This window comes from Apodemus sylvaticus, chromosome 4 (genome assembly GCF_947179515.1).
Source record: "Apodemus sylvaticus chromosome 4, mApoSyl1.1, whole genome shotgun sequence".
In the NCBI taxonomy this organism is placed as follows: Eukaryota; Metazoa; Chordata; class Mammalia; order Rodentia; family Muridae; genus Apodemus; species Apodemus sylvaticus.
Genome location: NC_067475.1, coordinates 92,744,800 through 92,757,473, shown reverse-complemented (window position 1 = coordinate 92,757,473; position 12,674 = coordinate 92,744,800). Strand labels below are relative to the sequence as shown.

The 12,674-nt window shown below is 38.0% G+C and overlaps 1 protein-coding gene across 1 annotated transcript in view; it reads right to left on the bottom strand.

Annotated features, from left to right (window-relative positions):
- Positions 1-12,674, bottom strand: part of Wdr49 (WD repeat domain 49) — a 162,167-nt gene that overhangs the window by 42,732 nt on the left and 106,761 nt on the right. The window contains exon 11 of the mRNA XM_052180351.1: positions 8,313-8,494. Within this exon, the coding sequence (XP_052036311.1) occupies positions 8,313-8,494 (182 nt within the window). The remainder of the gene's footprint in view (positions 1-8,312; positions 8,495-12,674) is intronic.

Here is a 12,674-nt window from a genome sequence, read left to right as displayed (position 1 = left end):
TTTAATGAATCAGTAATAACCTTCCATAAAGGGTCACCATTAAATTATTAGGAAACATGTAGGTCACAAACAATAACAATTTTGTTCCAGAAAACAGTAACATAGGCAGCAATATAGTTCTCAAACCATAACCATACAGCATACTTTCCTTTTTCTTTCTTTCTTTCTTTCTTTCTTTCTTTCTTTCTTTCTTTCTTTCTCGAAAAGATAAATTTATTTAAATGGAAAGATTGTTAATATTTATCTTCCTATCATCTTGAAAAATTCTTCCTATGTAAATGTTGAGAAGTACTTTTTCAACATGTACTCTTCTTTTTTTTTAAATTGGATAATTTATATTTCAAATGTTATCCCCTTTCCTGCTACTCACCCCACCCCATCCCTTCCCACCTGCCCCTGCTTCTATAAGGGTATTCCCTCACCCACCTACCTACTCCTACCTCCCTGTCTTCGAATTCTTCTCCACTGGGGCACTTAGCCTTCACAGGACCGAGGGCCTTTCCTCCCACTGATACCCAAAAAAGGCCATCCTCTGCTACATATGCAGCTGGAGCCATGGGTCCCTGGGAGATCTTAGGTGTATGGTTGGTTAATATTGTCCTTACTATGGTGTTGCAAACTTTCAAAACCATTAACATAATATTACTAAGTTAATGAAAGAGCATATAAAGAGAAGCTATATATTGTAGTTAAGTTGCATTTACTCAAATGTGAAAAGTTTGTTTATCATTTAGAAATCAATTAATACCATCCATTCACCATTCAACATCATATTAGAAGTTGTAGCAAATACAAAAAGAAAAAAAAAAAGGTAAAATTGGCACAAATTGCAGAAAAAGTTATAGTACTAGTTTTATTCAAACCTAGTATTATCTATTGAGAAATAAAAAGTCAAAAACACTTTTGGAAATAATAATATTATATAAAAATAATAATATATAATGCCAATTATATAACTTTATTTTAAATTAGTTATTAATTTGTTAATATTAATATATAATATAATAAATATTATAGCAAAACTTTATAGTACAAACTTTTATCAAAAATCATAATATATTATCTGCAACTGAAATTTGAAGTACATCATTTATATTAACATAAACATTGAAATATTTAAGCATAATATAACAAAATACAGAAGATGATACCTATATTAGGAAAGCTATGAAACTCAAGGAAAGAATCTTTTTAAAAAGACCTATACCAATAGAAAGATACTGTTGTATAGCAGTTTTCTCTGAATTGAAATATATTCCACTTACTGGGAAGAGGCAGGGCCCAAGAGACTACAGGGAAACAAAAGGTCACACCTTAGAAAAGTGAAAATTTGGAGCTGCAGCAGCAGCGGCAGTGCAACAGTGGCTGGTCCAGCTGAAGGGCCATCAGCAGTGGAACCAAGGTGACAGGGTCCAGGCAGGCCCTGCGCCCACGACCACTGACCTTCGCTGGCCAGCCGGGCTGCAAGTAGCAGCGGATTTATAGTGCCTTTCACCGCACAGAAGCCACTTCAGAACTCTGCCTCCCACCAGTCAGGAGAGACTCGCCTCCATCTTGGTTCTCAGACTCTAGAGAGATCAGACAGACTGAGGTACGCAAACATAACCCGAGGCCAACATCGCAGGGGTCTAAGCCCAACGGGCGTTGGCCTGAACCCAGGCCCTGGACTGTTCGGGGGTGGGGGGCATCGGGGTGCCAACCCAGCCAGGAGGGTTTTTTTGCCCAGGCCTGCATGCACACCACCATTTTGCCTACAGGACGCCAGAGAGCTCTAGCAGGCAAAGCCAGCTAACAGGCATAGCCCAAGGCTAACATAGCAGGGGTCTAGGCCCCAACAGGCCCTGGACTGACCCCAAGAACTGGGCTGCCAGGTGGGCCATCTGTGTGTCAACCCGCCAGGAGGTTGTTAGCCCAGCAGACTCTCCCAGCACTTTCAGGGAGCACAAGCATGCACTCCCACCATCCTGGCCACCTGACAGACCCAATTAACATTCATAGCCCGAGGGGAACTTCCCTAGGACCTTGGCCTCCCAGGCTTTTGCCTAGATTCAGGGCCTGAGCAGCCAGGCTAGCCTTGTGTGCACCAACCCGGTTTGCAGATCGGCTACCCAGCAGAGTGATCAGCACACAGAAAAGGTCCCAGAAGCATACACCCTTCAGCACTCCCTGAAGGTGCAAACGGCCACCATCTGGTTCACAGTCACAATCTGGGGCAAAGCACACTAAGGCTGCAAGGGCTCCCAAAAGGAGGACAGCACATCAGCAATCTGCTACAGGGGAAACCCTGCCATATTGTGTTTCGGTAATAGCCCCAGAGCCCCACAAGAGGCCCAAACACCAGCCAGAGACAAGAACAACTAACTCCAGAGAACAAGATGGCAAAGGGCAAACTTAGGAACGCTACTAACAGAAATCTAGGCAATATGGCAGCATCTGAACCAAACTCTCCAACATCAGCAAGTCCTGGTTATACCAACATACCAGAGAAACAAGATTTGGATTTAAAATCACTCACTGGTCATGATGCTGCTAGAAGAACACAAAAAGGACATAAATGAATCTCTTAAAGAAATACAGGGGAACATGAATAAGCTAGAAACCTGTATAATGGAAACACAAAAATGACTTAAAGAAATGCAGGAGAATAAGGCTCAAGAGATAGAAGCCAATAAAGAAGAAACACAAAAAAAAAAAAAAAAAAACTTAAAGAAATGCAGGAGAACTTGAGTCAAGAGGCACAAGTCATGAAAGAGGAAACACAAAAATCTCTTAAAGAATTACAGGAAAACATAAACAAACAAATGATAGAACTGAGCAAAACCATCCTGGATCTAAAAACAGAAGTAGAAACAACTAAGAAATCACAAAGGGAGACAACTTTGGAGATAGAAAACCTTGAGAAGAAATCAGGGGCCATAGATGCAAATATCAACAACAGAATACAAGAGATGGAAGAAAGAATCTCAGATGCCGAATTTACCATAGAAACCATTGACACGACAGTCAAAGAAAATGCAAAAAGCTTGTATCCCAGAACATCCAGGAAATCCAGGATACAATGAGAAGACCAAACCTAAGGATTATAGGTATAGATGAGAGTGAAGATTTACAACTGAAAGGGCCAGCAAATACCTTCAACAAAATTATGGAAGAAAACTTTCCCAACTTAAAGAGAAAGATGCCTATGAATATACAAGAAGCCTACAGAACTCCAAACAGACTGGATCTGAGCAGAAATACCTCTCACCACATAATAATTAAAACCCCAAATGCACTAAACAAAGAAAGAATATTAAAGGCAGTAAGAGAAAAAGAGCAAGTAACATATAAATTAAGACCTATCAGAATCACACCAGAATTCTCACCAGAGACCAGGAAAGCTAGAAGATCCTGAGCAGATCTCATGCAGACTCTAAGAGAACACAAATGTCAGCCAAGACTACTATACCCAGCCAAGCTCTCAATCACCATAGATGGAGAAACCTAGATATTCCATGACAAAACCAAATTTACACAATATCTTTCCACAAACCAAGTTCTGCAAAGATTACTAGGAGGAAAACTCCAATACAAGGAGGGAAACTATACCCTGGAAAAAGCAAGATATTTACCTTCTTTCAACAAACCTACAAGTAGGCTTTATCCCAGGGATGCAGGGTTGGTTCAATATACAGAAATCCATCAATGCAATCCACTACATAAACAAACTCAAAGAAAAAAAACACATGTTCATCTCATTGGACGCTGAAAAAGCATTTGACAAAATTCAGCATCCTTTCATGCTTAAAGTCTTGGAAAGAACAGGAATTCAAGGCCCATACCTAAACATCGTTTAAGCAATATACAGCAAACCGGTAGCCAGCATCAAACTAAATGGAGAGAAACTTGAAGCAATCCCACTGAAATCAGGGACTAGACAGGGCTGCCCACTTTCTCCGTATCTTTTCAATATTGTACTTGAGGTACTAGCTCGGGCAATTAGACAACATAAGGAGGTCAAAGGGATACAAATTGGAAAGGAAGAAGTCAAACTATCATTATTTGCAGATGATATGATAGTCTACCTAAGTGACCCAAAAAACTCCACTAGAGAACTCCTACACCTGATTAACAACTTCAGCAAAGTGGAAGGTTATAAAATCAACAAAAACAAATCAGTAGCCTTCCTAGACTCAAAAGATAAGCAGGCTGAGAAAGAAATTAGGGAAATGACCCCCTTCACAATAGCCACAAACAGTATAAAGTACCTTCGGGTAACTCTTACCAAACATGTGAAAGATCTGTATGACAAGAATTTCAAATCTATGAAGAAGGAAATGGAACAAGACTTCAAAAAATGGAAAAAACCCCCCATGCTCATGGATCAGCAGGATTAATATAGTTAAAATGGCCATTTTGCCAAAAGCAATATACAGATTCTACGCAATACTCATCAAAATCCCAACTCAATTCTTCACAGAGTTAGAAAGAGCAATCCTCAAATTCATAGGGAATAACCAAAAACCCAGGATAGCTAAAACTATTCTCAACAATAAAAGAAATTCTGGGGGTATCAGTATCCCTGACCTCAAGCAATACTACAGAGCAATAGTGTTAAAAACTGCATGGTATTGATACAGTGACAGGCAGGCGGATCAATGGAACAGGACTGAAGATCCAGAAATGAACCCACACACCTATGGCCACTTGATCCTAGACAAAGGGACTGAAAACATCCAATGGAAAAAAGATAGCCTTTTCAACAAATGGTGCTGGTTCCACTGGAGGTCAGCATGCAGAAGAATTGGAATTGATCTATCCTTGTCTCCTTGTACTAAGCTCAACTCCTAATGGATCAAGGACCTCCACATAAAGCCAGACACTCTGAAGCTAATAGAAAAGAAACTGGGGAAGACCCTTGAGGACATCGGTACAGGGAGAAAGTTTCTGAACAGATCACCAATAGCGTATGCTCTAAGATCAAGAATTTACAAATGGGACATCATAAAATTACAAAGTTTCTGTAAGGCAAAGGACACTATCAAAAGGGCAAATCGGCAACCAACAAATTGGGAAAAGATCTTCACCAACCCTACATCAGATAGAGGGCTAATATCGAATATATATAAAGAACTCAAGAAGTTAGACTCCAGGAAACCAAATAACCCTATGAAAAAATGGAGTACAGAGTTAAACAAAGAATTTTCACCTGAAGAACTTTGGATGGCGGAGAAGCATCTTTAAAAATGCTCAACTTCATTAGTCATTAGGGAAATGCAAATCAAAACAACCCTGAGATTTCACCTTACACCAATCAGAATGGCTAAAATTAAAAATTCAGGAGATAGCAGATGTTGGTGAAAATGTGAAGAAAGAGCAACACTCCTCCACTGCTTGTGGGGTCGCAAATTGGTACAACCACTCTGGAAATCAGTCTGGTGGTTCCTCCAAAAACTGGGCACCTCACTTCCAGAAGATCCTGCTATACCACTCCTGGGCATATACCCAGAAGATTTCCCAGCATGTAATAAGGATACATGTTCCATTATGTTCATAGCACTCCTATTTATAATTGCCAGAAGCTGGAAAGAACCCAGATATCCCTCAACAGAAGAGTGGATGCAAAAAATGTGGTATATATACACAATGGAGTACTATTCAGCCTTTAGAAACAATGAATTCATGAAATTCTTAGGCAAATGGATGGAGCTGGAGAACATCATACTAAGTGAGGTAACCCAAACTCAAAAGATGAATCATGGTATGTACTCACTAATAAGTGGGTGTTAACCTAGAAAACTGGAATACCCAAAACATAATCCACACATCACATGAGGTACAAGAAGAACGGAGGAGTGGCCCCTTGTTCTGGAAAGACTCAGTGAAGCACTATAGAGCAAAATCAGAACAGGGAAGTAGGAAGGGTTGGGTGGGAAAACAGGGGGAGGGAAGGGGGCTGATGGGCCTTTTGGGGAGTGGGGGTCCAGAAAAGGGGAAATCATTTGAAATGTAAATAAAAAATATATCAATAAATTTAAAAAAAAAGAAGAAAGAAAAGTGAAAATTTGCAAGAACATCTCCCCAGGCTTATAACAGTAGGAAACAGCAGCCATGTGACCAGCCAAACAAACAGAGATAGTTTTTCAACCATGCCATTTGCCTGCTTGCAACTTCCACAGTCATCCTCTGTGCTGGCACAGGCTTTTTACAGAGACAGCTATTCTGTTGAATCAACTCTTTTTCTGTATGTTACCTCCCATCCATACTTCTATTAGTAATTCCCTTAAATATTTATCACTTTGCCAAATTGGACTTTTGTTTCATCATTACTTTAATCTGTGGTGGTTTTGCTTTCTGAGAGCCAATGGATACGTATGTGTTGTGTCTCCTCAAGAACAGTCTGTCATAGAACAGATAGTCTTAAATAGAAAGATACCACTGGTTTGTCCCAAGATGACCTGTATCTTCAATAACAACCATAATCATAATTCTAGAAATTTGTTTTATGAATGCCGACAAACTGAATATTTATGAAAAGTTCTGAGACCCATAACAGAAAAAAAAATGGCAGAACAAAGGAAGAGTACTATGAACAACTCTTTCTTCAATGCTTACTATACAATTGCAGTAACCAAGACAGGAATATGTTGATGAAAAACAGAAAGTCATAGATCAGAGATAGACTTTTATAAATAGGGTGAAGAGATTATTTATAATTCTACATAATTCTACCTATACCTATATTTTACATAATTGTCAAAGTATGAAGCAAACATGTCATTTGATGATAGATGAAGTAATTGTTCATCCATATTACTTAGCGGTAAAGAGAATTAACTCTCAAGTCTTCAGTAAGTATTTAGTAACTTTAAATATGTATCACTTGGTGAAGGAAGCTAGCCTGTAAGAGTTGTTCACTATGCAACTCTCAATGGCATGCCATTATGGAACAAGCAATCCTAAGAAGAGAGTAAAATACCAGGGTGTGCCTAAATCCGGGCACAGGAATGGTGGATAAGTAAGAGGAACAGAAAATATTTAAGAATCAAGTCCAAAAGAAGAAACAAAAGCACAATGCTTACAATTTTGCAACTAAGAATGGAGAATGAAAAGCCCACAGAAATTGTATAATGTAAGAACTGAGCTTTACTCTATGAAGTTTAATAAACATCACAATATTAATGTTTATCCATCAATGATAACAAATAATCAGTACAAATATAAGGCAGTGTGTGGGATAGGCTAAAGAATATAGATGAACTTTTGGTACTTTCCTTAAAATTTCATAAGCCAAATATATATGATAAACAGTTGCAATCTTCTTTTCATGTATTACAATTTATAATAGAATGTGAAATTGTGAAAGCATAAGTATACAGGAAATAAATCTAAATAAATACTAAAATTCCCTTGTCCCCAAGAGAAAATAGATAATAGGAATGGGGTTTGGGTGAGTAATGTGGAGAAAAGATAAATCTGATCAACACAGCAAGCATAGAAACTTAAGGAGAGTGATAGAAATTTAGAGTTAAACTCTGGGAACTTCCGTTGTTCACATTCCTGCACAGTTTACCAAAGATGGTAGTAAAATCCAACAAACATTCTGAGATAGTAAGTGGCAAATACCAGACAGATGGAATGACAAATAAAAGGATTAAGAGTAGATAAGTGACTGATAAATGATGGAAAAATCAGTAAATAGGTATTTATATGACAGCAAAAATAGGAAATCAATAGACAGACAGACACACAGTTACCAAAGATAGGGACTATTTCTCATAATTAGCTTGAGGATAGAGTAGAAATAGAAGCATAGTAAGAATCAGCAAAAATTGAGGCCATGAATGAATGGGGGAATGAATGAAAAAAAGGGAAAGGGGAAAATGATGTAGTTGTATTTAAGTAAACATTTAAAAGAATTTAGAAAAAAAATTAGACAACATAGACTAAAAATGAATGCCTGTGATTGGGATTACAATCAGGAGACGGGATCAAAAGGATCTTCAATTTAAGAACAATCTCGTTTGCATGCCAAGACCTTCTCAGGGCATCCCTGACAGAGATAAAGAGACAGTGGGTCGGGAGAAAGAGATAGATGGAGACAGAGAGTAGAAATATGAAGGAATTAAGAATTCAATGGAGGCAAAAAATAAAATACATAAAAAACTCAAAGAACATAGCAACACCATATAAAATCCCTCAATAATCTCCAAACCTTAAGACAAAGTTTGAGGTTATCATTGGAAAGGCACACAGCACCACAAGTGGTTAGGATAAACTGCATCCAAGTATCATCTAGACTCCACATCCAGATAAGAACTAAAAGTACTTACACGTGTGTTGACTTGTCTTCATTTTCCTCAGTAAGTACAGGCTGTTCTGTTGAGTCTAAGCTTGACTCCTCTTCAGAAAATAAAGGGTATACTTTTTTACTTTCCTCTTGAATATTACTTTCTTTTAAATTAGTATCTCGTTTAGGAAGAGAAAAATAGTTTTCAATATTCCAGTGGCTTGCCTAGAAATGAAAATCTATTTTATTCTCATAAAATTTATTTTCATCAAACATTAATGTGAATTTACCATGAATAAGATTAGTAAATTAACTTTCATGGATATTCACAAACAAAAAATGAGCAAGGCCAGCTATTACTTTACAGTTTTCTAAAGGAGATGAGATAGATGTATATAACTTCTGTAAAGGTAGAACATGAACTATATCATAACAAAGAAACAGAAAGTATCCAGTGAAATTATTATGAGCCAGTACAGTTATTCCCATTTTTGCTTTTAATACCTGAAGCAACAAAAGATAAAAATAATAAAAAAGTTTCTGTCAAAAATTTTACAACTAAGTTTTCTCATTTTCTTTGCATACAACTTTTTCAAACAAACCCTCAGAAACAAATCTAGTTATTAAATTTTCCCAGGAAAATGACTAGGATAGATTTCATGTGCTTTCCCTACAATGATTTATACATCAGTGGCTGCCATTCATGTATTTTTGTGTCTTGCACACTATATTAAATATATACATATGGGAAATAGACATTCCAGTGAGTTTTTACTAGCATAAAAATAGGTCTACCTTATTTGAAAATGTTTAAGATGTAAAAATGTCAGGGTAGCTGTCTTAGTGTTTCTATTGCTGTGAAAGAACACCATGACACAATAACAAGTTGGAGAGGAAATTTTATTTAGCTTACATTTCCTTATTGCCATTCTTCCTTAAAGTCAGACAGAAACTCAAACAGGGTAAGAACCTGGAGGTGGGAGATGATTCTGAGGCTATAGAGGTATAATTATGTCTTCCAACAGGTTGGAGATAGCCCTGGGGCTACTTGTATTTTGATGCTAATTCGGTTCTCCTGGGAGGGGCTGTGAACAAGGAAAGAGTCAGCATTCAGGTGACTCCTGTAAACCACCTTAATTTGTAAAAATAAAGACTAGAGCTGGTGATTGGGTAGAAGGGTAGAGCAGAAAGTTTTGGGAGAGAAGGAGGAGGAGCAGAGAAAGAGGACACTCAGGAGGATGTGGAAGGAAAGTGGAGCAGAGGCACTTGGCTTGGAGAAATCACACATTATAAGGGATGGGATGTAGTAGTAGATTTGTCCAATCTAGATGTGCAGCTTGTATTCATATTAATTGAGTTGTGTTTTTCTTTGCCCAGGCTTATTTGGGAAAATTTGGGAAATTTACTCCAACACCAATGGAGTTTTGTATTGAATGTTTGGCCTTTAGTAGGGTAGTGTAAGAAGTAGAATCGAGGCTATTGAGAAATTTAGGTGTCCCCGAGCATGAACGGCCTTTCTCAGCTCTCTGCCTTCCTTTCTCAGCATGATTCTCTCCATTTTGCCATATCTCCAGCAGGCGGAGGCCATCTTAGAGCCCTAATACAAACCTGGGCCATGATATTTGTATTAAATAAACTGCTTTTTAAAATAATGTACCTGTACCTAGTTTTGCATATCACCTGAATAACATAAAATAGACATGAATACAGAGATTCTTGGAGAATGACATTGGATTTTTGTTTAAAACAAATTTTTATATAATATATTCTAATTAATGTTTCCCTTCCCTCAAATATTCTGAGATCTTACCTAGCAGCATCATCCACCCAAATCTCCCAATCTCCAATCTCCTCTCTCTCTCTTTCTCTCTCTCTCTCTCTCTCTCTCTCTCTCTCTCTCTCTCTCTCTCTCTCTCTCTCTCATTACAATACAAATAGGTATATAATACTAATAAAAATACCACAAAACAGAGAGAGCAGAAAAAGCACAATAAACAAACAGATGCTAAGATACACATATTCACAGAAAACTGACAATATCAAAATTTGTAACCATAATAAGAAATAAGAAAAAGACCAGTCAATTTTGAAAAACATCCCAAAGGATATGGGAAAATAAAACTTTGAAAATAACACCGAGTTCATTTTGTGTTGGCCACCTACTGGTCACCACATGCTGTGCATGGAAATAGCCCTTAAGTATGATTTCTATCCCCAGTGAGACTCCTTTGAGAAGAACAACTATTTTCATTGAAATCAGTTGTCACTTAGAGATAGCTTCTAGGTTGGGAATGGCAGCTTGTCTTTATTTTCCCTCTCAGAACTGGAATCCCTTCTAGCTTACAGGTGTGCAGGGCCTGCATATGAGGCCAGTCTCTGAGTTCGAATGTGCATCTGTCCTGTTACTTCCTGAAAGCACTTTTTCCTTAGTGTCCTCCATCCCCTCTGGCTCTTACAATCTTTCTGCTTCCTCTTCTGGAGGGTTCCTTGAGCCCTAAAGGAAGGAATTTGATGGAAACATTCCATTTATGATTGAGTGTTCCAAGGACTCTCACTCTCTACACATCGGCCAGGCCAGTTGTGGATATTTGTATTTGTTCCCATCAACTGCAGAAAAAGCTTCTACGATGACGGCTGAGAAAGATGCTGATTTATAAGTTTAGTGAAATGCTGTTAGGAGACATTTTTGTGTGCACATTCTCTAAGCAGAAAGTAATATTTGGTTTTCCCCTAGGCCCATGGCCTAGTTTCAGATTCTGGACTACCAAGAAGTTTCAGGTATGACTCTCATCTTATGGTGTGGGTCTTAAATCCAATAAATCTTGGTTGAATACTCCAAAAAGCTTTGTGATGATATATACCATTGTAATTTGTAGGCTTGTCCCCAGTAGAGACAGCAGCTTGCATATAGGATGGTAGTGTGCAGAGTCTCTTTCAGTTCCATGAATACTACACAATAGTGGTGAAGGCTTTAGGTGGCTATCAACTTGACTTTTCTGTGTTCCATGAGATATGCAGGTATTGTCTTCAACAAGAAGACCTTGCCATCATTTTATGGAGAGCAACCCATAGTCCTGACAATAGCCTGGGTTGTTTGGGGGTTCCATGATTCTTTGGGCCAACAAATTAATCAGATATGACCCATTCCTTTTGCTGGAAGTTTCACTTGGTGACAAGAGATGTACAGTGGGAGCTTTATCAAAGAAGCTTCTATTATAATTGGGCTACATAGACCCCTCAGAGATCTTTAGTTTTAGCTGTCTCTCTTTGTACTTCCTCCCTTTCCCACCTCTTCCATCTCCTTCTCCCCTGCTCCAGGCTCCCATCACAACCGAGGCTAGTCACTTACTCTATTTGGAACATCTGAAGTTGTATAGACTATAGTCTGATTATCAAAGACATAATACCTTTTGTTTCCATATAAGTAAATACATAACAGTTATCTTTTGGATTTCTGAGTTACCTCACTCAGAACTATTTTTTAGACTCCATCCATTTACCTGCAAATTTTATTTTTCAACAGCTGAGAAATATTCCATTGTATAAATGTACCACATTTTCTTTATCCATTATTTAATTATAGACATCTAGTCTCTTTCCAATTTCTGGTTATTTTTAATTGAATAACAATGAAGATGACTGAACAAGTCTCTGTAGTAGCATATAGTTCCTTGTATATATACCAAAGGTTGGTATACATGGATCTGGAGGTTGATTGATTCCCAGCTTCCTGAGGGAACACCATACTGATTTCTATGGAGATTGTGTAAGTTTTCACTCCCATAAGAAATGAATGAGTATTCCCGTTACTCTACATCCTTACCAATATGACTTGTCATTTGTATTACAAATACTGGCTATTCTGATGCATGTAAGATGAAATCTTTAAATAGTTCAAATTTGTATTTCCTTAATGAGTAGGTATGTTAAACATATCTTTTTATATGTTGAAAACATATTCTTTTCTCATACAACACATCTTGGCCACAGTTTTGCCTCTCTCTCCTTCTCTCAGTTACCTCATATCCTACCACTCTTCTACCACCCAAAACTATGTCCCCCTACATTTCCTCCTCAGAAAAAAAAAGCAGGCCACCAAGAAATGATACTCACACAGGAGAAAACAGGACACAATAAGACAAGAAAAAAGTTGAAGAAGGCAATCTAATAGGAAGGCAGGTGTGCCTAGAAAAGGCAACAAAGTCAGAAATACAACTACAACCATGGTTAGGATGTTAGCAGTCCACTGAAAACACCAAGATAAGAGCCATAACACATTTGGAGACGACCTAATACAAGCATGTGCAGGTCCCAACCTAGCCACTTCAGTCTCTGTGAGCCCATCTGAGCCCTGCTTTGTTGATTTGGTAGGCCAAGTTCTAATGGTGTCCTCCACTCTTCCTTA